Source organism: Callorhinus ursinus, unplaced genomic scaffold, assembly GCF_003265705.2.
Source record: "Callorhinus ursinus isolate GAN/ISIS: 27379988/994484 unplaced genomic scaffold, GSC_fseal_2.0 scaffold9, whole genome shotgun sequence".
Taxonomy (NCBI): domain Eukaryota; kingdom Metazoa; phylum Chordata; class Mammalia; order Carnivora; family Otariidae; genus Callorhinus; species Callorhinus ursinus.
The window spans coordinates 42939837-42965349 of record NW_027397071.1 but is presented as its reverse complement, the minus strand read 5'-3'; the positions used below and the strand labels follow the sequence as shown (position 1 = coordinate 42965349).

The following is a 25513-nucleotide window of genomic DNA, read 5'->3' as shown; positions in this document are numbered from 1 at the left end:
CAGGTTGTGTATGGGGAAGCCAAGTTTTCCTTTATATTCACTTGGGTAAATAGAGGCATGTTGAAACTGGCTTGTATCAGGTCATGACAGCCAACTGTTTAACCTGAGGGAATGTGAGCAGTTTGCTAAACATTGCTTTTGTTTAAAATTAAGTTATATAAGCATACAATTAAATAAATTATATTAAAAACATGTCATAACTACTCAAAACTCATTATTTCAAAATGTTTTTAAGATATTTTTACTATTATCTATGGTCGTCAGGTGTTTTACATTATATCTGTATTGTGGAAATATTATATCATGGTGTGACACTGTACACACATTCCCAACTCTGTATTCGGTGACATCATTTGGTAGCTTGAAATCTGCATGATGGGGATATTTGCACTGGGTAAATGGGGAAACACTCCAAATTAAGGGTTGATTTTTTTTTGTTACTGTTGTTGATGGTTATATTTGAGAAAATGACGGAGAAAATGTTATTGGAAATTAAACATAAAAGTATATTGTATGTAGCTGTTACATCATAAGTGGAACAAAAAATTGAGAGAGTTTTCTGTCAGGATCTAAAACTCTTATTTGTTTCAGCAAAGAGGTTACTTTCATCTTACTCATTATCATAAATAAAAATAGCAACAGACATTCATATCAGAATAATACTCATAGTTGGGATACAACTCCACTTATCAAATCATGATTGAATTGCAGCCATAGCTGGCTACAGATACATGATTTTGGCAAAAATTAATAAAAGGATTCTATGAGAGGGAATTAGCTGTATAGAATTTACAATAAAGTGTATAGCACATTTTATTTTCATTTGTAAATTTTGTGATACACATTCTTTGTTTCAGTTACATTTCTACCAATGCACAACCATATAATAGCAAAGCCATAAAATTTTTATTAAGTAAGATTAAATAGAAATATGGGGAAGTTTTTGCAAGGTATAAAATTCAATCTATGCTATAATTATAAATATGCAAAATAAATACATAAAGATAGGAAGGTTTATGTGGAAAAACAAAGGAGTTTTGTGAGGAGGATAGATGATATACAATTAATTTACAGTACAAGGTGGTAAATATGAAAAATAAAAATGCATAACAAAAGCCTGCTATGTCCTAGAAAAGTATTTATAATTTCTTTGTGCTTATCTTATAAAATATTTTGGCAAGGAAGGGTGGGATGTGTTGTCATAGAATACAGTTCTATGGATACTTGTAGAAGGTTCTTTTACATCACAGTAAACATGTTTTGCTTTTTTCTTTAACTGTTGCATCTACAACTATAAAATACAATGTGTATATGACTTTTCCCTTTATCTAATAGTAGAATAATATACTGCCTTACTTTTTTATCATTAATTTTCATTTTCTCTAAATTTTAGTACACATGTCTTAAGATGCGAACTCATCTTTTCAGTCGGAAGAGATTCTCTGGGAGAAGCAGTTTTCTCACATCAAAACAAACATAAAAAAACAAACAAACAAAAGATGCTTTGGGCAGCCAATTCTGTGACTGAGACTATTTTTAAAAAGTAAGCCTACTTTTTTCCAGGAATGTATGAGAAAACCTTCCTGCGAATTTCAGGCACAACCAGGTTGCTTCCCAAATTGGCCATTTGCACTCCGGGGCTAGAGCTGAAAGTGCACAGAATTGCTGAGTAATTCGATTGTAGGCAGAATCGATGCAAGTGTGAACGCTGCCCTGGTCTGAGGTTGGCCCTTAGGCTGCAACTTAAATCAATTTTAGGTAAGCTAAGTTTGATTACATTTTCAGTGATGAAGCTTTCAAAAGCAATTTTTGAGCTGCCTATTCTGAGGCTGTTCGGTTCTATCCTGAATCTCTATTCCTGGTTAGAGAAGCATCTACTTATCTGTTTTGGTGATGATTAAGTCCTGGAGTTGAGGAAAAATGAGAGAAAGAAAAAGAAAAAAAAAAAAAGAGGGCATGATCCAGAAAGCATGTGAATCTATAACTAATAATATGTGAGTGATAATGTCTTTTATCTTTTCAAAATATATAAAAACAAGAGGAAGAAGGAGAAAGGATCAGGGTATGCTAACAAAGAACTAAAAGTAAATAACAGACAGAAGATTATGATCATGGTGATGTGTGGCAGTCTAAGAATATTTTGGCATATGAGACCCATTCTTTCAGGTGTCGCTGGCAGGAGGGATGTTGGAGAGATACAGGTGGTTCTGGAGTATGAAACATAATGGGTGTAAGCAAGGATGTCAGATATGGACTCCAACAGCAATATGCTAGCTTGAGAGAAATAAACACTTTCCATTTATCTTTTTCCAGCAGAGTCAAGACTACAGGGTTGTGCATTCATAGCTTATGCAAGTCTTCCTAAAAATGTGTTTCCCTAGTTAAATAGTTTGATTGTAGATATTATCTACATTAGGGTAAGGACATCATTATAACATAAACTATAGTGCTCCCAAGAAATTATTATTTTTTTGAGAAAATATGAATTTTCCTACAGGTATGACCACTGATTCTTACAAGACAGGCCCTACTATGACCACTAATTCTTAAAACATGGACTATAATCCTGCCAGTTTTAAAAAAATATGTTGCTAAATCTTGTCTTATGAAGTATTTTAGAAAACTTGTGATTCCTTCTAAGTGGACTGAGTGGTGACTCTAATAGTTTTTTGACAAGACTTATGGTCTGCCTCACTAATTAGGTTGCTCCACATATGCACTAACTGGATTGATTTTAAAAAAAATCAAAGAAAGGAAACTGAAGAGCATGCAAATATCCAATACCACATTTTAGAGCTACTTCTTTACGTTAAAATCACTGAAAGGGAAAGCTGGTAAAAAAAAAAAAAAAAAGATAGGGGTGCCTGAGTGGCTCAGATGGTTAAGCGTCTGTCTGCCTTCAGCTCAGGTCCTGATCCCGGGGTCCTGGGATCAAGTCCCGCATCAGGCTCCTGGCTCAGTGGGGAGCCTTTTTCTCCCTCTCCCTCTGCCTCTCTCCCTGCTCATGCTCTCTCTCTCTCTCTCTGTACCTCTGTGTCTCAGATGAATAAATGAAATCTTAAAAAACAGATAAAATTGGAAAAATCCAACTTACTAAAAATTGCTGGTCATGTCAAAGGTGAAATAACATTTCTACGCAAGCAAGTCTTGCTTGATTTATTCAAATCTTACTTAAGTATATACTGGGCAGATATCTAATTTGTGTCTCTGGAGAGAAATATCAACTGAATTATATTTATAAGTAAGGAAATCTAGTCCATGCTGAACAGACATATTCGATGAGGACATGCCATTTCAACTGTCTTCCCCAGCGGTTTTATGGCTACTAAAACAGAATTTACAGTGCTTTAGAGAAAGTGTGGCCCATTGAAATATCATTGCTTTCACAGTTAATTCTTCCTCTTTTTTCCTTTATTTGGAACATCAAAACAGAAAAAAAATCCAATTTCACTCTACTTTTTCTTTTGGTGATGTGCTCTATTAATTATGCTTCGTGTTGCCAGAGGAGAAATGGGAAGTTTAATAATAATGGCACTCAGCACTTCATAATAATCATTTTCTTCACTTATATCTCTGAATCGTATATGAGTGGCCACACTTATATTTTTCAGAAAAAGAAACAGCACCAAAGTGGAGGTGGGGGAGTAGCTCAGACTGCTATCTTGTCATGTGCTCAAACTATTGGATCATGCTTCAAATCCAGTCACTGCTATGGCGAAAATAATGCATGCTGGGTAAGTAATCTCTAAGAGACTTACTTAGAAATCATTGGGAGGGGAATCGCTCACAGGATCTCCAATATGCTTTGTCAGGGAAAAGACTGGGTAAGGCACTACTGAAGGTAGAGGCAGGTAATACCTTTTCTTCAAACTGGAAATGTTGGCATGTTTTCATTTTTACAAAATCTTAATAGCCACAACTCCCATATATACGGGTCACATTTTGGCCTAATTTGTTATAAGGGTCAGAGTTTTGTGGAATAGCAAGCAAGAAGATCTATTCTAGTGCCTTTTCATAGGTTATTGGCTGACAGAATTGAAACTGTGAACATAAAGGAAATTTCCCTGGAGAGTAAAATTCTTTGTAGAGATGACAAAATGATTAGGCCAGCAGTGCTATGAGCCAAATTTTATGGAAACTCACCACAGAGCAAAACACATTAAAATACTTTTTTTGTCAATAAAAAATAATTTTGGGTTCAATGACAAAAATGTACAGAAGGGGAAAATATTGGCAGCCTTTCTACTTTGTTAAGGAGTAGGTATAACTGATTTTAATAACAACCAATACATAAATACTACTTCTTTTAAACGTATATAGATTTTTTTTAGACTCTTAAAGCACTATAGCTGAAAGAGAATTTGGCTATTTATTTTATTCTCCTCGTTTTATAGATGAGGAAACTGAGGCCAGAGAGTTAAGTGCTTTACTTAAGGACTTGTCTAAGTAAAGGCAAGAACCTAAATTGCCTGTCTCTTAGGCTAGGACCCCTAATACTATTTTATGGTTAATTTTGAAACTCCTTTTGATTTTTCAATATCTTTTTGGTACCTAATTCCCACAAACCTGCTACATTTCAGGGCTGATCAATGACAACTGCAAATACCAAAGCTGCATTCTCCCTTTGGCATTTACTGACCCTTTATCAACCATGGGGATGTATGTATAGCTTCACTGGCTTGAGGATGCAGCTGTCACATTGCCTCTTAACCTGAGAGAAACACATCACTAGAGTAATTAATCTTGTACAACCCTCTCTATCAGCCTGACCACTTTTTTTTTTCATCATTACAAGTGAATGCCTATGTGCATGGCTGATTTAATTAACAATTCTAATAAAAGAGACAGTATCATAGCAATATACATAAGTACATGAATAAATGAATTAAAGAACCAGTGCTGTTCTTGAATATCCAGTGAGATAAAGTTACACAGTTACTGGGGTTATAGAGACTGCGCTTCAGTGTTTGGATCATCTGTACCGGAGAGGAAAGAAAAGGAAACTGACATTTAATGGGGCACTGAATTAGCTATTTTACATATTCTATATCATTTGATCTTCACCAGAACAGGATAAAAATAAGTTATTTCCCCTTTTTTATAGATGAGACAACTGAAGTTTAAAGATTGGGATTGTGAGAACTGCCCAACATCCCAAATGGGGGACTACGGCTTTGACTCAGATCTGTTTGCTCCCAAAGCTTTCAGTGGTTGGCGTGTGTAGTGGAAAGAGCATTGGAACAAGTGTAGGAAAAACTAAGCCAGTTCTAGCTTTAGATCTGCTGTGACAATATACAACTTTGAGTTCCCTCACCTACAGAGTGAAAGAACTGGTCGAGACTGAAAGTTTTCAAACCGAATCTCGTGCAACTCTGTGGCTTTTTGACGGGCCTCAGGGTCACTGTGTAGTGTGATATGGAGGCAAAAGACGGAATTTTCCACATTTACCTCCAAATCAACCAAATGAACTCCAATTTTATCTTTGTTATATATTAAGGTCTTGCATCAAGTTTTATTTGGGGAAAGAAAGGAATCCATTGCTTTAAAAAGTTGGCAAAATACTAGGTAACATCTGAGACTACCATAGCTTTAAAGTTCTGTCATTTGACATGGCTAACTAAAGCACTGTTAGCATTTCTATTCGGCTCTTACTAGTGGAGATTTGGTGAGCTGGAGCACCTTAGGTTCCAACAGTTATTCTGACTACTTCAATATTTTGGGTATCATCTCTCATGTATGGCACTGACTGACTATATTGTGTCAAAAAAAAGCTTCTTGAGAACACACAAAGCTTCTAGGAATAAGGTCAGGGAGGAAAAAGTCTTCTTGCTTCCCTCATACTGCATTTCAGCAAATTTGTATACTTCCATGATGTGTATGACGATTATGTATGTGTGTATTTCAGTTTAGCAGAGTGCCGTTCAATAGGTTGATGTAGCTATATCAAAGTCTACCTACAACTGCAAACCTAATTTTTGTCAAATATTTATTACTTGAACATCCAGGCAAGGCTTTCCATTAACATCTTAAAGCTGTGAGGATAAAGCTAGTTGGCTCACGTAGCACACTGTCTTCAATAATCACCAAGCCTAAATTTATTACTGTCTCTTTCAACCAAAATGAAATTCCTATCTCTTTTAAGCTCCAGGAGGGGAGATCAATTTCAATCTAAAATATGAATCATTCAAATTTGTGGTATCACCTTTCACATGGAATCAGGGTTCATTATAATACACAAAAGTAACAGAGAGCCCATACATTTGCTTACTGGCATGTGGGGACATTTGAAGCAAGCAGAGAGCTGAAATATTACTTGCAAGGGCACAGCTGGCTCCATATTCAACAAATCAGTCAAAAAATAACGTTTGCCTGCCTCAGTTGGATCTAAACAAGGAAAAACTGTTTTGCCAGCCACATTCTTACTTTCTCCAATAGCTTCTTCCATTTTCCTTTTGGATACCAGCTACTGACTCTTTTTTTTTATTCACAAAAAGAAGGTGTCCATCAAATTAAACAGACTGGGAAGAAATATCCTCTAACATGAAAGGAGATTTTCCAGAAACTTAAATAGCACTGATTGTATAAAACATTTGAAATTGGAACTTCATTATTTTCTCCACAGGGTTGCTAAGGCAGGGAAAAGACAAAGTTTTGGTGAGTCCTTTGAATATTTTATGTGTAATATTTCTGAGGCAAATGCTTTGTTACTTGAATAAATGCATGTGCGTGTGCGTGCATGTGCACGCACGCACACACACACACACAAGAAAAGGAGAGAAGTCCTTCTCACATCATTAGGACCTATATTCTAGCAATAGATTTGACACCCCCCACTTTTGGAAACACATGAAAGAGGAATTTGGCACCCACACACTGGAGCAGTATTATTGTTATCTATGTAGGCCTGTACGCAAAGACTCTATTAATATTAAAGCTTGACTTGTCCCAAATATTTTCATATATTAGGTCCCTGGAGAAAAAGGTATATTAAACCAAAGTTATGTGAATTTTAAGCACTTTGTTTATGTGGCTAAATTTTTTTCCTTCTTAACTAATTCTTTTTCCTTACTTCCCTTTGGATTGTGATTCTTTGTGTCTTATAATGAATATCTATTTTTTTAAGAAGGTGGAAAACAAAGCATATACAACAAATTTTACCTATAGAAATGACTTCTATTGGTTACTAAATTATGATCAAATAATGGTGTAAATTTGATGAATTGGACCCATAGATGGTAGGATGGGATCATTCAGTTCACGTTCTTTAAGGGGAAGACTTAAAGGAATCATCTCGTTCAGTTGCTCATGTTCAGGAAACAAAAAACACAACTGAAAAATAATATAAAATCCCAAATAATTCTGAATCCCAAATTTTTTACTTAATAAGGAATTTTGCTATGAATAGTTGGTATGCTGTCATCTATTATTAATTTTGTTAAAGCACTTGCTCCTTGAGGCTGGTCTATACTGATCTACAGATATTTTTTTTTCTCTCTCTCTCTCTTTCTCTCTTTCACACACACACACACACACACACACACACACACACAGGTGTTTTCATTGCAGGTTATATTTCAGAAATTTCTGGACAGATAATCTAGAAGGTGAGGGATTCATTGTATACTAGGTTTCCTGTAGTTTTCCTAACATAAATTTTGCTTTCCCCTAACTTGAGAAACTATATATTCTTTACCTAAAGTAATTCTATTGATGAAGTTACTAACATCTCTGCTTAGAATTATAGTCCTCTTACTATTATAGCCGAAAGCCTGCAGGCCATGGAAGGCAAAGGGGTTTAAGGTGACATCATTTTAAATCAGTTCTTTCTTGTTTCTCTGGGACTGAAGAAAAATGTGAGAAAAGAGACTAACAAACTGAGAATGAGGGAGGCTTGCAGAGCAAGAAGCATCACCAAAGACTGATGTCCTGCATCTTTGACGTTGCTGGTCAGGGAGTGGTTGATGTAGACACGGCCATTGGACCTATTAATCATAAAGCAAGCCCAATTCAGACGAGCCGCTAAAGTGTTAAGGCAGATCATCAGCCTGTGTTCTTCATTTCAGTGGTTGATTTTCAGACTTTTCTGATCTGCTGTAGCATTGAACACTGCTGATCAACCCTCTTCTTGAAGGAGTCTCCTCCTGAGCCTTCCATGACACTGGTCTTCCTCCGGCATCTCTGTCCACACTGAATCCACGTGCTTCTACAGAATGTTTCCACTCTTCTGCTCACTGCTGATTTTACTTGGTTTTTGGTCCTTGCTCAGCTTTTTGCTATACATGACTGAAATGACCACTTTCATTCTGATAACTTCCAAATCCCATCTGCATTCTGGACTTTACATCCAGCTACCTACTGGACATTGCCTCTAATTGAGGCACTTTTCTTCTTTAAATCTCTAAAATTAAAGTCGCTTTTCTTCTTTCAATCTCTACCTTCTCCCCAAATCTGAAAATGCTAATCCTCTTCTCAGGTTCTATCCTGGTTAATCTTACCCAACTAAATGTTGGGAGTTACCTGGATTCCTATAGTTCTTTTCTTAGTCTCTCCACATTTGGTCATTAACTCCTCTCTCCTGATTTCTCTCTCCTCTGCCCCTCTTTTTTTTTTGCAGCTATCTTCTTGTCAGTCTAATACCTGCGTTTAGGCCTCACATTACCTAAGAATGTCTTTCAGAAAGAAAATCTGTTCATATCCTTCCTTTATTAAAAATCCTTCAATGACTCTCCAAAACCAGAAGGATAAAGTCCAAGCTCATCTCCAGCCCTTCCGGTCCTAATTCTACCAACTTGTCCAGTCATCTCTCAATACTCTCTTCTCCCACCTTTTACTCTTAACCATATAAAGATACTACCATGTCTTCGAATGTATCAGATTGTTTCATACTGCCATGTCTTTATAGTAGCTGCTTCATATTAGAGTATTCCCACTCCCAAGCCCTTTCCCATTTGAGCCTGGGCTCAATCCTATCATGTCCTTTGTTCAAGGGTCATCTCTACAGCTTACCCTCAGTCACTGAGACTGAGCTGATTAATTTCTCATTTGTGCCACTGTACACTGTGCTCATGATTGTTCTTGAATGAACTCCGCAAACTTCTGCCTTTGAAAATGACACAATGGTTGCTAAAATGGTATTCTGAGTTGTATCTTAGTTCTAATTCTCAGAGTGATATGACCTACTCTGGGTGACAGTCCTTTCTTAGCCCTCAAGACCAGATTAAGAGCCTCTTCTCTGCCCCAGTATGCTACTATTCCTATACGGCATTACAGTTGTCCATTTCTTATCTCTCTCCTCTCATTCATCTGAAATTCTCTGAGGATGGGTTTCCAGATCAATTAATTCTTTTCTTTTCAACATTGAGTACAATGCTTTGTACACTGTAGGAAGTCAATATTTATATGATGAATGAAGGTTGCTATTGAATAAATTATTTAACACTGAAAATAGAATAATTATTTTAGTTTTGCCTTTACTCTTTGAATCTCCTAGATGTCTGAATTTCTATGCAGCAAACATCATATTTAATCTGGAATTAGTACCACAAAGCCTGCTTCCTGCACTGACCAAGGATGAGGTTAAGTTACGAGCTAGAGTTGGGACATTATTTCAGATTTGCCTGCCTTCTCCCTGGCTTGCCAGGGACAGTTTACCATCTAAACCCATAGTAAAGTGTTGGGCACTGGGTCAACAAATAAGGTCAGCCATCTATATATTGCTTTGTGAACTGAGTGCTCTTAGGGGATATAATATAATAACAATGGCTAACATTTATTATTTATTTTATTCCAGGCTGAGTAATAATTGCTTTACATGCATCATCCCATTTAATTTTTATCCTATAGATGGGAGCTGGTATTGCCCTCATTTTATCAATGAATTTACTGAGGCTTTGGCATTTGCTCACAACAGTCACACATAACTGATATGGAGTAAAACTGGGATTCAAACAAGGCCTGCTTGACTCATTTTATGTGAAACACACACACACACACACACACACACACACACACACACACACACCAAAGAATGAGTTCTTTTTTTTTTTTGATGGTCTTAGTTATAGCAAAGCTCTAAATTATAGCTTCTTGCCTTCTGTCTTCTTGATGATCTAGGAAATGCAGGTTGTTACAAACCAGGAGTAGACTGTATCAGTCCAAAATTTATCCTAAGTAGTCATGGATGGGGAGCTGATTCCTAACGGCTAAAGCTCTGTTAGAAAGCTATTATCAATCAGTTTGAGTGTTTGCTATGTATAAACACTATACTAGCAACTCACATTTCTGATAACCCTGTCTTTGAGTGTACGAACTATCAGGGTACAAACAATGAAAACATGGAAATTTTCTTATTCATGGCGTGTTCCAAATATCACCATGTACACAAATGGCAGACTTTTTGGAGTCTATTTATTTTCTCTTGGGTAAGAAAATGGGCAAGCTAGCTTTACACACTCCCTTAACTATAGGAAGGGCTGATCTTCAGCAATAGGTTTTTAACGTCTGGTCATAGGCCAATACTAGATCAGCTTAGGACTAGCTGCTAGTCTTGGATCAATTTAGAGGTTGAAGACTCTCCCATTCATAGACCTTGTGAAGAGCTGACAAAAACTCTTCTCAAGTGACATAGTGCACTTTCCAGCTAGCATCACGTGGACTTCAAGAAAGGTGACTTTCCCCATAATATAGTTTGTAGATTCACAATGCCTCTGTTGGATAACTGTACCATCCAAAGAGATTTAAAATGCCATAAAAATGTGTGTTTAAATAACCCTGAGTCTCATTTTTGTGTAAGTTTTCAGTCAAACATTGAGCCCATTCATCTTTCATATACTTAAATTTGATATCTGGTATATGCTGTTTACATCTAAACACTTGTTTTAAAAAGTTTTATATGTTGAAGAATAGCACCCTAAACTATTTTTAAAAAGTTGATAAAAAACACAAGAAGGACAAATATGTTGTATGTATAGGATTTAGCTTTGGAAGACCATGTTGCAAATGATACAATTTATCTTTCACTCCATTGATGCTTTTACATTGATAGTAAGAGACAGGGAAATGTGAGAGTTAAAAACTTGGGCTCTGGAGCAAGACCTTAGGGATTTAGGGTTTTGCTTTGTCACTTATTAACCATTTGACTTTGGTCATACTTTTAATCTTTCTTCATCTTAGTTTCCTCATTTGTAAGAAGGAAATTATAGAATTTACCTCTTTGGATCACATGAGAATTAAATGAACAAATTCATATAAAGAGATTAGAATGGTATCTGGTCTACAGTAAGCTCACAATAAGTGTTACTTGTAATCCTCCTGCTATTGCCTTGCATATCTAGAGATCACAAATACATGTTTTACATCTAAAACCCAGTTCATTCATTTATTCATTAGTCATTCAATTACTTATTCAATGTTTAACAAATTCATTTATTCCCTAAAGATTTATTGATTACCTATTAAATAGCAAGCACTGTGCTTGGTGATATGAGAGATAACATAATGAATCAGGTATTGATCCTATATTCTTAACAAACATAATTTGGTGGAGAGAGATGAAAAGCATATACAAATAATTATTGTACAAAACAGAGATGCTCAGTGAAGTAAAAGCTTCAAATGAGGTCATACAAGAATTCTGAATATATAGACGTTTTTCAGACTTCTAGGGCTATGCTCATAATTACAGATAAGATTTGCTTATTATGTCTTTGTTGACAAATTAATCAAATTGTGCTAGTATTTCACAGCACCTCTACATCCAGGAAGCCAGTGGCAAAAGGAGATGATTACAGTCCATTCTGAAGACACCATGCTTAGAAGCCCTTTCAGTAGTGCATTATTTCCAAATGATTGTGTTAAGGTTGCCAGAGCACCACAAACACTTAAGTAAGTGACATTTGTTCCTAATTTGTCACATTCATTAATGTTTCAGTTTCAAAAATCAGAATGTGTTTTAGAAATTTAAATAGCAAAAAGTTAATGTGTTAATAAGCTTTAAATTTTTCTTTACTTTGTCTTTTTAATTCATTTATTCTTTCAGGTTCTTGAATATTTAAAATATTAATAGTATACCAAAGAAGTATCAATATTTATATTAAATTGGAATTCACACTGCTCTGTAATACTTTTAATGGTTTATATTATTCATAATTACACTAAATAAATCATCCTCATGGAAGAAACCTAAGCAAGTTTATTATACTATGGTATTGCATGGCAAGCAGTGTTTTTCAGAGTGGGGGTATTAAGAAATATTAAGTAATATTAAGCTGGAATAATAAGTGATGTGTTGTTTTTAAAGTATATAGAGCCAATCCTTTTCAAATGATTATTTTCTACTAACAACTAATATATTTTATTTAACATCAGAAGTACTTAAATTGTGGTAATTCCAAGTTCATAAATCATGAAACTTCTTCATTTTTAAGTAGTAGAAGTATTATGTATCCCATCCTTACTTCTGCAAAATGGAAGTGATGATGTCTGTAATGAATTACACAATATTCACATTTTTCAGAAACACCTTAATATCACAGGATGATAACATAAATCTATGTATGTCAGCTTACTATAAAAAGAGTAACTATAAAAGATAAGGATGATTCAGATAAGTTTGTGGAACTGAAAAGACAGTATATTCTGCCTAATCTTTGAACATTTTGAGAAATACTCTACTTCAAAATTAGGACTATTTTATGGTTATGAAAATGTGTTGTTTATTCAGCTCCTAAAAAGCACTAAGAGTAATTGTAAGAGAAAACATCAGCTTAGGTTTCACTCCCTTCAACTAATCCTCATGTTTGTTCTTCCTCTTTCATTCCTGTCCTTCGGAACCAAGATACATTAGAAATATAGTATTTATTTTAGCAAAACCTTAAGTTGCATTTCAAATACAGTTTTTAGTAAAAACATCTATATAGATAAAATACTCTGTCCATGATCATTTACTTACTCTTTCATTTTACATATGTCATGTGAAATTCTCACTATTCCAAGATGAATGTCTAAAGAAAACCAACCAAGAGTAAATTCAGCCAAAATTAACCTATGCTTCAGGATAATGTAACACATTTTTAAAAACAAAACAAAACAAAACAAAACAAAAAAACAAAAGCCCACCAAACCATCTTCAGTCAGAAGACATTTTTCAATGGGTCCTATTATTCAGGTAATTTTTCCCTTTTCTCAGCTCTAAGACATTTTTCTAAACACATGTAGACTTCAGTAGAGATTCAAAAATTCTCAAACACCCATACCATTTAGGGGCCAAGTCTCCTCTGTGTAAGGGATGTGTCACATCAGGCTGAGTTCTAAAATGAACATACGCCATTCTCAGGTTTTATCTCTGCTGATGGTCAGGAGCCAAGGGGCCCCCGGGAGCATTTTGGCAACACTGTGTTACTTACGGTTGAGAGGCAGGCTCGCATTGGTTGTGCCTAGCTTGTTGGCAGCCACACAAGTATAGTTGCCGAAGTGCTCTTGGGTCACATTGGTAACAGTGAGAATGGATCTTGTGCTAAAGTTTTGAATAATGATTCCTTGTTGGCCATTGAAGAGCCTAGAAGACAAAATAAACTCTAGGTAAACAGGCATCGTGAATACCATTTTTAGTTTTAGCTTCATTGGGGTTGTCATGGCAACCCATACACAGTTTTGTCCACACTCATGTTAGCATATAATGTGATAATATAATGCAATTATATTTTCTTTATGTTAGTAGATATCAGGGAGGAGAAGCTGTTTGACAGCTGTAGATTGTTACGATGGGATGATTTGTGCTCTACAACAGGCTGAATTTAGATTTCCACATGTCCTGTTCATACACTGATTTGTATTTTAGAAAACTAAGCACACTACAGCAATGGCATCTCATCTGTTAAAGTTGAGAAAGAGCAAAGCAAATTAAATATAATGATTTTATTAAAAACACACAAACTGATGGTTTCTGAAAAGTTGGCTGGGATATGTCTAGGCCATTTCAGATGATATTATTGGATAACCCCCATGAAAGTTAACCCCACAACTGTGATAAGATGGTTCTGAGTCTGGGATCAACACCACTTTGCTGCAGCTACTTATGGCCCAGACAGGTGACTTGCTGTTAAACCCAGAAAAAATGCAGCAGCCTAGCATTGAGAATAGGATTTCAAGTGGTCTCATCTTGGCCACATATTAGGCATGTGGCTGGGAAAGTTCTCTAACTTTTCTGGGTCTCAATATAAAATTCAGTTTTCCCCGACTCCACCCTGACTACCCAACAATCTCTCCCCGGGCTTACCAGCAGAGGTCTCACTCTCCAACAGCCTGGCAGAGTGTCTCTGTTCTCAGGGCTTGCCATGCCCACTCCTGCTTCACTCTTTTCCAGATCTGCATCCAATGGTCATATGCTCCTTGTATTTCTTGCTAGCTGGATCCTTCCCTCCTCACTCAGGTTTATCTGTGTCCTATCTCGCCCACCCTAATGCTCCTTAAATGACTCTTCCTTCTCTCTCTCTCTGCATGTTTCTCTCTAAATTGTTGTGGGATTTCTAAAACCAAAGTCACATTCTTGCATTGTTCTCTGTAGCTGTTTCTGGGCACATGGGTCTTTTCAACCCAAATAAATTGAATTGCTTTAAATTCCTCAAAAGGCAGGGCCATATGGACACACTTTATTTTGTATTTGAGTCCTGCATAGCACTCAATAATACAAAAAATAGTTTGGGGCGCCTGGGTGGCTCAGTCAGTTAAGGAGCTGCCTTTGGCTCAGTTCATGATCCTGGGGTCCTGGGACTGAGCCCGTTGGGCTCTCTGTTCAGTGGGGAGTCTGCTTCTCCCTCTCTCTCTGCCCCTCCCCTGCTGTGCTCTCTCTCTTGCTCTCTCTCTCTCTCTCAAATACATAAAATCTTAAAAAAAAAAAAAAAGCAAATAGTTCTTAGTCAACAGAGTTGGGGTAACATCCCCACAACACAGGGATTGGTAAGCCCTCTCAAGAAATTCTCTTTCTAAATAACGAATTTTGAAATAATGAGGATGCCAACCAGATGATAACGTCTCCCTAACTAGCCCCAAAGTTTACGAAGAAAAGATGTGCTGATCACAATATGGGCTACATAAGCTCATAGCCCAAATGGTGTGGTATTTTTTCTTTCTTAATATGTTCAAGTTTTACTACTAAATATTTCTTTAATCATGAAGATGCTAATAAATGGCATTCCCCTGAGAGTTTAGGTTGAACTCCTTTGCATTCAGATGCATGTGACTTGCATCTGAATTTAGATAAAATATACTGTAGTTACATGCAGATTAAAATAAGCAGCCATGCTTGATTACCCTGGGAATTACTTATATTTCATGTAATAGCTGAATTTGACTTATCCAAAACTCAAACTTAAATCAGATTAATAAAACTTTGAGTTAAATAAACATTGAAAAACTTTAACTTGAGCAATAAACCTAATGATCTGCAACTCTGACACAAGAAAATAGGGCATAAAATATCAAGGATACGGCAGTTTTTACTCCCGTCTCATATTGCAAATTTATCAACATTTATGCGAAAATACCATCCTGATTATTGCATATTTTCCTGCATTACATTAATAACTTAATTTTTAACCAATTAGTATACACTATGAATAAAAATCCACAGCTTCATTGTCCAGAGGGCTTTGGCATTATGACTCAAATCTATCTGCCCATGTCTACGCTTTGGACACATTCTCCAGAGGACTCAGCAACATCCTGGACTACTAAATCCCTATTGTGCCCCACCTACCAAAACTGAGATTCATTTTGCTCCTAAAGAATGAAGAAGAAATTAGTTAGGGTCTTCATTTGGCTAGACTCTAGGGAGACAATCTCAAGGCAGAAGAGTCATTAACTTGACAGCATTATTTGCTTATGTTCCTTCAGGCCGTCTTTCTAGTTGGCTTCTAATTCTCTACCCTTCAATTTGTCTGAAGGCAAAGCCCCAGATGTTGCTAAGTCATGCAGCATATCCACACTCTGTATGTGTAGACCCGTTCTTGGCCTCTGGCCGGTGCTGCTGTGTGCATCCTTACCAGAGGGGCACATCCTTGGGACAGCAGTGCTAAATACTCCTGCTGCTCCCCCCAGCCTGGCAAGTGATGATGATGGCCAATAAACAAGAAAAGTTATCTTCCTTGGGGGGATGTACTTCCCTTTAAAGGAAGCTACCTTTCTGAGATTATGGAGAAGTCCAAAACTTACTTTCTTCTACAGTTGGGAGTTTTCAAAATGCCGGTTCCTCAAATACCCTGTAAGAACCTATCTTTACCCAGTAGATGGCTGAGACAGACTTTCCAAAGCTGACCTTGAGGGAGAATGACTTCTGAGATGGTATAATCTCTGGAGGTGTACTTCTGTGATTTTCCTGCAGGAATCCTGAGGGTACATGGGGTAAGGGGCTTTCTCAGCTATTCAGATCAATTCTGAAAATTGTCATTGCTACAAAGATGAGTCCTATGCTTAGGTGATTAGGGACTTGACTGGGCAACACACGTCTTTGAAGATCTTTGGAGGTCCTTCAGAAGGTCCAAGCTGAAGAGAAGAATCAATCAGACAAATAGGTGTTTGCAACTGAGTTTATCTTAGTCACAATGGGGACCCTGTTAAGATGAATACTTCTACCTTTAGTTACTGGATATAGAAATTTGAAACACACTTATAAGTCTCAGCTTGTCTGTCCCTAATGTAATTTCAATCTTTGACTAAAAACAAATAAAAAAAAAAAAGAGTTCTTTAATTGATGATATTGTTTTTTCTTTATGAAAGAATTTTATTCAAAAATGGCTGGATATAGTTATATTTTCTGTAAAGAAAATCATTTTTTATCAATAAAAACATATATTTGACAAATTAAATTGTTATTCTGTGTTAAAGAAAATTCTTGATAGCTTCCAAACATGCACATATCAGCCTATTAACAGAAGGACCCTGACCCCACTGAATTTTTCTTTTCTTTTTTTTTTTAAGATTTTATTTATTTGACAGAGAGAGAGAGCACAAGCAGGCAGAGTGGCAGGGAGAAGGAGAGGGAGAAGCGGGCTTCCCGTCCAGCAGGGAGCCCGATGCGGAATTCGATACCAGGACCCTGAGATCATGACCTGAGCCGAATGGAGACGCTTAACCAACTGAGCCACACAGGCGCCCAGAATTTTTCATATCCAGATCCAGACTTGTTTGAAACCAGACTTCCTTAAATCAGTGATGTGAAATCTTAAGTGACAACTCAAGCAATAGTTCACAATATACCTTGCAATAAAACCAGAGAACTAAATCCAGAATATTACCTTATCTGGAGTTCTCTCCTTTCCCTAAATACTTAAGTCTTTCAAGTTCTAAGAGAATCATTCTTGTATTGACTTAAATTACAGAATAAGAAATATTTTCTTATAGTCCCTCCCCCCCAAAAAAGAGAAAACAATTCTGTTGAATTAGTGGTTAAATACAGTATTCCTTCCCTCAGAAGTGGATCAGCAGCATTTGGTGCTTGTTTAGAAAGTCCTGAGCATTTTTATTTTTTGCATTTTTACCTTTCAGTGGACCCTATGGCTATAAGATCCTTCTATTACTGTGGACCTTATTGATCTCTACCCTCTACCACCTATGGTGGTTTGTTCCATACCACTCAGATCAGAATGTTTTTGTCCTCCCCAAATTCATATTTCAAAAACCTAAGCCCCAAAGGTGATGGTATTAGTGGGTGGGGCCTTTGGAAGGTGCTTAAAAATCATGAACGTGAAACCATGATGAATGGGATTAGTGCCTTATATATAAGAGGCTGCAGAGAGCTCCCATAGCCTCTTCTGGCACGTAAAGATACAATAAGATGTCTGTGACCCAGAAGAGGCCCCTCCCCAGACCACACTTGCTCCCTGATCTTGGACTTCCAGCCTCCAGAACTATGAGATAACTTTCTGTTGTTTTTAAGCTACCTAATCTGTGGTATTTTGTGATAGTAGCCTAGATGGACAAAGGCACATACTGAGGACAATTGCCCTCACTCTTCTTCCTTCTGCCTGTCATTAATGCATCATAAATCTGTGAATTGCAGGCTATCTGCCCTGCCAGTAGATGATGCAGGCAACTCATAAATAACACAGCCTGACCAACTAACTAGTTCTGAATTAGAATAGGCTCTTACATTTTCAAGTGTCAGTCAGAAAGAAGTACCACATAGAAAGCATGCTAATAACTAAGGATACTTATATATTGGACTCACGAAATGTTCATGAAATTTACAATCGTAGCCTCTCTCCGACAGTAACTAGGATGGACAGAAGAGTCCACTGCAACATCCAATAGCAAAACTGACCACAAAGCCATTGGCACTGATTGTTAAGATTGCAAAAATAAACAGCTATACCAGACCTCATTCATTTTATATATAAATCGAGCCTCATGACACATTTTGGGACTACTGTTTACTATCTGCCTTTCCAGGTCAGGAATAACAATAAATATCTGGAGAAACAAGCTTTCAAGTGCAAATAGTCACTGAAATACTTCATTGCTAATATAGGAAACATACATAAGCATATCAGACAACAACATTTAAACTATTAATTTGAAATAGGAGTGGGAGAGGTGTTCTCAAATGATAATAGATCTTTTATCAGACTAGAATTAAAGAAAATATGCTAATAATATATCATGTTATATAACTGGATAAGATTATTATGGTCTTATTAATTGATCTTTGGGTGGTAGAACAGCAGAGATGGAAGATAATAGGGGATAGAAGGTAGTTCGTGAATCATAAGAATTATTTAAGAAAAGGAACATTACTTCCAACACTGGATTGCAGGTTTCTCAATTCCAAGAGGTGGTATGAGCTAAGGATACAACTCAAAAAGAAGAGCTTCAGAAAAAGTCATGGTTGATGGTAAAAACATCACATGTGATATGGTATTAATGGAAATGAAATTTTATTTGGTCATCAAATGATGATTAAATACCTCCCATGCTGAAGGCACTGACTTAAGAACCAAAGAGGGGAAAAGACAAATAGGACACATTTCTATCTAAGGACACTGGCTACACTTAAAAATGTGAAGATGACACTGAGGTGGCATATAGGTCCTTGTACAACACATCTCAATGCCTCTCTCAATGACAGTATTTTAGCTTACATATATTTTGGCTCTGAATCATGGTTGTATTTCTAGTCTTTTTAATGTAAGCAGGAATGCTTTATGTATGTGGAAAATAGCTGTTCTCAACATACTTATGACTGAAGTAATCTAACATTTAAGAATTTCAATGTACAAAATAGTTTGGTGTGAAGTGTGGGAAACTGACATTCAGAAAACATTTAAGCACTTTCAAATGTATGTCAACTAATCTTCATAGCAACCCTAGGAAGTAAACATTACTAGTCCCATTTTACAGATGAGAAGAAAAAAGAAGTTTAGAAAAATTAAGTTAATTTATCTTCTATCATCTGGTAAGTGGTACAACTGACATTCAAATCCAGAACTTCTGACTCATGGTATTGTCCCAAGTAATAACTGGTATTTAAATCATTAAGTAGAAACCAGGACACTGTATTTAAGTTTGGAAAGACATGGCAGAAATCATGAGTGGTTTAAGAAAATTAAGTTAAGCCAGGGAATAGAACCAGTGGAGCTAAATAACCAAGTAACATGTGGTATCTGCACCAGGAAAGCCTGATCCAACCTATGGTGTGAATCTAATGGGATACAAAGTAAAAAAATAGTAGGGTTCACTTCAGCCAGCTATTTGCAGATTCCCTGGACCAGAGGCCTCTTAACTACCTATGTGGGGCTTAGCCATGCCCATCAGTCTCTTACAGCAGCTGTCTTTTGTTCCCAGTGGAGTCACTCTTTCAGGCTACTCACAGTCCCAAGATGAGAGGCAGAAAATTGTCTCTTGCCCTGTTTCCTCCTCAAACTACATGCCAGACAACACATACCTTCAGCATTGATTATTGTTTGTTTTTCTTCCCCTAGGTTCACTAAATATTCGGGTTGTAGTAAATCTCTCTCCATAGTGTATATGTGGAATATAGTGAAGAATGGCAGAAAAAGAACATAACCTAGATGAGTGGCAAAAATGCAATAATTTTAAATAAGTTCAAAATTATCTCTAAAGTTCAAGTCCTAGCGATGTTATGGAGTTACTTAGTCCTTTCTGAGTTGGACAAATCATCAGCACATCAAAAACTTCTCTTTACCACACCATTTCAGGTAAAAGTTTTCATATATTTGCATGACTTTTGATTACTGTCCATATTCCCCATTAGCATGCAACTCCATCAGGGCAAGCTTCCTAGTTTTTGCTATTCATTATATTCTAAGCATGGAGCATAATGTTGGGTATTTAATAGGTATATGGTAAGTAGTTATTGAATGCTTGACTGAATGAATTATGTTTTCACCTTTTTATGTTGCTTAGTTTTTTCATCTGGGAAATGGAAAACCTGAAGCCAATCTCAAAGTGTTGACATAAGAATGGTTTTTAAATATATAAAATGTAATATCTATACACACACACATAAATGCAGTAGGCACTAGAAATATGATAGGTGTTATTATTGTTCAATGATAGGGTCTGTTTCTTAGACAGAACAGATACATTTCCTCTCAGATGGCAGCCATATATTAAATATTGAAAATACAGGAAATTATTTTCAAAGGAAAGATCTACGAGAGTGACTGAAAAGATCATAGCATCATGATTTCAAGATGTGCCAAACTCAGTCTCAATTACATGTGTATTATCAATCTCATCTAGGTTTTTCAGATGTGCAGGGTAGATAAAAAAAAATAAAAGTAAAAAGAAGGAGGAGTAAGAACTGCTAGATACCAGAGAGAAATGAAAACTGATGTGAACATGCTGCTATAGCAACATACTGGTTTACTGTGTTGCTTGGTACTTAAGGCTTGAATACAACATGATATCATTTATTCCTGGGAACAGACTGAAGAATATCATGCATCAATGTCTCAGCCCCAAGGGGTATCTATCTTTAGTTGCACATTTGAATAAATTAATGTATTACAATATATTAGGACATTTTAATGATTTTAGACTTTACTAGGCTATTTAAAATGTATGTCTTGTTTACTTTATCAATTTTAATGAAATTAATAATTTTAGATTAGATACCTTTGGGCTGCCTTACTTGCGACAATTTGATTCACACAGGGAGGATATTGCCTTTAACTTTACATCAAGTAAACAAAGGCTATAGTGCAGGTGTCAGTCCTCCTCTGACTGCAGTGAGTCTTGTATCCCTGACAACCTGGCCTATGACTAGATTTCTCCCCTCTGCTTGAACTGCTTTTCTAATATGAAAGTGCCCATGATTTTAATGTCAAATTTCCTCCCACAATATACCAACACAACCATTTTGCAGAGATCATATTCACCAAAAAGAAATCCTGGAAAGTCAGAACTGAGCAACAGAAACCAGCTTCTGTTTTGCAATTAGGTGTTGGGTTTACCATGTCCTGCAATCTAAGGCGATGAATTTTGTACTAATATTTTCTTCTCAATTTGAAAATGTATTAAAATGCGAATGGTTCTCCTTCATCATGATTAAAAGGTCACAACTCATTCTTGCAACAGAATGTATTTCAAACACCATATTAGATGCTGGGAACACAATGGTGAACAGGGCAAAGCCCTCACTCTCAGGTAGATTATAGATTAGAAGAGAGACCAGTAAACAAGTTGAGTATCCTTTAAAAAGTGCTTTGATAGAGGTAAGCACATGGGAGTACAATTGGAGAGACTCCTTTCCAAGCAGAAAGGGGTCTGGGTAGTTTACTGAGAGAAAGTGATACCTGAATTGAGACTAAAGGACTAATGGAAGGCAGCCAGCCAAAGGTAGCCAGGATGGGTGTGTGTGTGTGGAAGGGGTTTATAAGCAAAATGGCCAACATATGAAAAGCCCTTAAAGATAGAGACCATGTCACAGTTTGTGAACTAAAATATTTTAGGCAGTTCTAACCCTATTGTGGGATGGTAAAATGGGAAGATAGCCAGAGAGGTAAACAGGGGCAGGAACATGAGGGCCTCCCATGCCATACTGTGATGTTAGAACTTTCATTTAGGGACATTCAAGAATCCTTGAAGGGATTTAAGTAGAAAGTGATGAGATCAGATTTTTATTTTGGAAATATTGCTATGAATTTTAAGAACACACCCAAAATCCAGCTGTCTGTTAGTGGACTGTGTATGCAGTATCAACACCTTAATTTCAGTACGTTCTAAACCAAACTCAGTACAATCTCCCCCAAATCTCTTTTCCTATGTTCCCAGCTTCAGTTAATGACTTCACCATTTACCTTATTACTGAGCTGGAAAACTTAAAATTATCTTCAAATGGTCCTTTCCTTGTATCTAATCAATCACTGAGATATATAAATACTAACTTTACCCTCTCTTGTTTTTTTTTAAAAGACTTATTTATTTATTTGAGAGAGAGAGAGAGAGATTGCATGAGTGGGAAAGGCAGAGGGAGAGAGAGAATCTGAAGTAGACTGAGCACTGAGAGCTCAGAGCCTGACACACAGCTAGGTCTCACGACCCTAGAACAGGACCTGAGCTGAAACCAAGAGTCGGATGCTTAACCAACTGCATCATCCAGGGGCCCCTCCTCTCTTGCTTTTTAATTGCACAACTAATACCCTAGTTTAAACCATATTTTATATCTTTCCCACCCAACTGCTCTGAGAAACATTTTATGAAAACAGGGATGTATACTTTTACTACTCTTGAAAAGTCCTTCAGTGGCTTCCCAAAATCTATAGAATCAAGTCTAAATGTATTATCATGATATTTAAAATACTCCAAGTCTTGCCCTAACATGCATTTCTAACCCTACCTCCTATTACACCTGATTTCACATCCTGTACCTCAAGGCATAAAAAAAAACCCTCTCCACACAATGCTTACATTACATTGACCATGTTCTTTCTTGCTTATGATTATTCTTGACTTCTTGCAATGTTTGGAAATACTGTTCATTGGTATCAAGCATAAGAGCTACCTTTTCCCTGAAGCATTTGTTAATGCTCTGATTTGAGTTGAATGGACCCCTGTTGTGCACTTTCAAGGACTTAATTTAGGGCTCCCTTATGATCTTCTTACTTGGCTCTTATTTCATTTTGGTGATTTTTATGACAAACTATAAGCTTTAAATCAGGGAATGCAAACTGGACGAGCCCACTTTCAATTTTGATTGGCCCAAAGTTTTAAATATAATATTTTGTATGTATGTCTTACATGGACATGTATTTTCCATTTCCCAGTAGTTGAAATGCTCTCGTTTATTTCATATATTTACCTTTACCTCTTCCCTGGCCTGGGATGATAAAGTCATCATAGGGGTAACAAAACTGTACAGACAAGACTTAGGTTATTAAAAAAAAAAAAAAAAAGAGGGCTGACTATCCTCCTCTGGGCCGTTTTGCTGTTCGTGACATGAGACAGACGTTGCTGTGGGTGTCATCAAAGCAGTGGACAAGAAGGCAGCTGGAGCTGGCAAGGTCACCAAGTCTGCCCAGAAAGCTCAGAAGGCTAAATGAATATTATCCCCAATACCTGCCACCCCAGTCTTAATCAGTGGTGGAAGAACGGTCTCAGAACTGTTTGTGTCAATTGGCCATTTAAGTTTAATAGTAAAAGACTGGTTAATGATAACAATGCATCGTAAAACCTTCAGAAGGAAAGGAGGATGTTTTGTGGACCGTGTTTTTTTTTTGTGTGTGTGTGGCAGTTTTAAGTTATTAGTTTTTAAAATCAGTACTTTTTAATGGAAACAACTTGACCAAAAATCTGTCACAGAATTTTGAGACCCATTAAAACAAAAGTTTAATGAGAAACCTGTGTCTTCTTTTGGTCAACACTATAACCTTTTGTAGAGTACTATTCAGGTAAAAGTAGGTGTTGCACAGACCCTATTTCTAATGTTAAAATATGCTGAAACTTAAATTTGGGTTAACATTTTTTTCATGGGTGGGAACTTGAGCATTTTCACCTTTTCTAAGGGAAAGAAACTCTTAACAGTAAAAAGCTATGGGGAAAAGGGGTCTGTTGGTGCAACACAGAACAGGTAAGCAAAGAGTAACACCACAAGATAGTTACAAAACAGGTTAAATTCTGTAATACCAAAGTCATTATGTTGCATATAAGACTTGTATTATATCACATGCAGTAAACTTGTTATATTGTCACAAAAAAAAAAAAAAAAAGAAGGGCGCCTGTGTGGCTCAGTCATTAAGCGTCTGCCTTTGGCTCAGGTCACGATCCCAGGAACCTGGGATGGAGCCCCGCATCGGGCTCCCTGCTTGGTGGGAAGCCTGCTTCTCCCTCTCCCACTCTCCCTGCTTGTGTTCCTGCTCTCCCTATCTCTCTCTCTCTCTCTGTGTCAAATAAATAAATAAAATCTTTAAAAAAAAGTGAAATATCATCAGAAACAGAAGTTTCTTCAATGCATGAACTTAATTTGTTTTCGGTCTTTTCCAGTTATGTCACAGTTAAATGCCCAATGCATATTTGTTGAATGAATACATAAAATCTCAGGTCAGGAAGGAAGATTATTTTTAACATGGGATGGTAATGGGTTATTTCCAGTATCCTTCTAAGTCAAAATATGTAACTGCTTAATCTTATAAGAATGGCCTTGCAAATGAGAAGATAAGAGAGAGAGAAAAAAGTGGGTAGAGAAAGAGAAAGAGAGGGAGAGAATGAATTAACTTATTTCTAGTCTCTTCTGAATAATCAGTTGTATAAAATCTAGAAGAGGGATATCTTGACACAAGACTCAGGAAATTATGGGTTGGTTTTGTTTTTGTTTTTTAAAATAACTTTGTTGTGGAATAATATATACAGCTCAATGAGTTTGGGGTAAGTATACACCTGTGAAACCATCACTACCAAGTCCATAAATATATCCATCATCTACCAAGGTTACCTTGGAATTAGATTTTATTTCCCATTCTGTACTTCCCCTTCAACAAGTCATTTTACCTTTATGAGACAGAGTTTTTTCCCTCAGGTATAATCTAGTTAGAATTGTATGGGGCACCTGGGTGGCTCAGTCAGTTAAGCATCCAACTCTTGATTTCATCTCAGGTCATGATCTCAGGGTGATGAGATCGAGCCCCATGATGGGCTCTGCACTGAGCAGGGGGCTGCTTAAGATTCTCTCTCTCTTCCGCTCCCTCTGCCCTTCTACCCCTACTCATGCATGTGCTCTCTCTTTCCCTCTCTTGCTCTACAATAAAGTTAAATTTTAAAAAGTCTAGTTAGAATTGTATGAGAAATTGGTAAGATAGTATACAGTGAGTTATATGTGTTATAAAGTTACAAAGTTGGTAGGTAGGGTAAAATTTCCCTGTCATTAAAATTGCCCTTGAAAATTCCTTAAAATTCCTTATTTTAAACTAACATACTTTACAAGAGTCTCCAAAATGGAGGGCAGGTACTCCAAATTGGGTATAAAGTGATCTGTTGGAAAATAATAAAATGAAAAGAAAAT

General features: G+C 36.6%; 1 protein-coding gene across 2 annotated transcripts in view; it reads right to left on the bottom strand.

Moving 5' to 3' along the window:
* NEGR1 (neuronal growth regulator 1) overlaps nt 1-25513 on the bottom strand; it is an 856892-nt gene that overhangs the window by 162871 nt on the left and 668508 nt on the right. Inside the window, exons 6-7 of one of the 2 annotated variants that reach the window (XM_073896528.1) lie at nt 13404-13555; nt 12414-12480 (exon numbers count right to left, since the gene is read on the bottom strand). In XM_073896528.1, coding sequence (XP_073752629.1) covers nt 12452-12480; nt 13404-13555 — 181 coding nt within the window. In that variant the 3' untranslated portion in view covers nt 12414-12451. Of the gene's footprint in view, nt 1-12413; nt 12481-13403; nt 13556-25513 lie in introns of those variants that run through there. The other variant, XM_025871911.2, reaches the window with a different exon arrangement.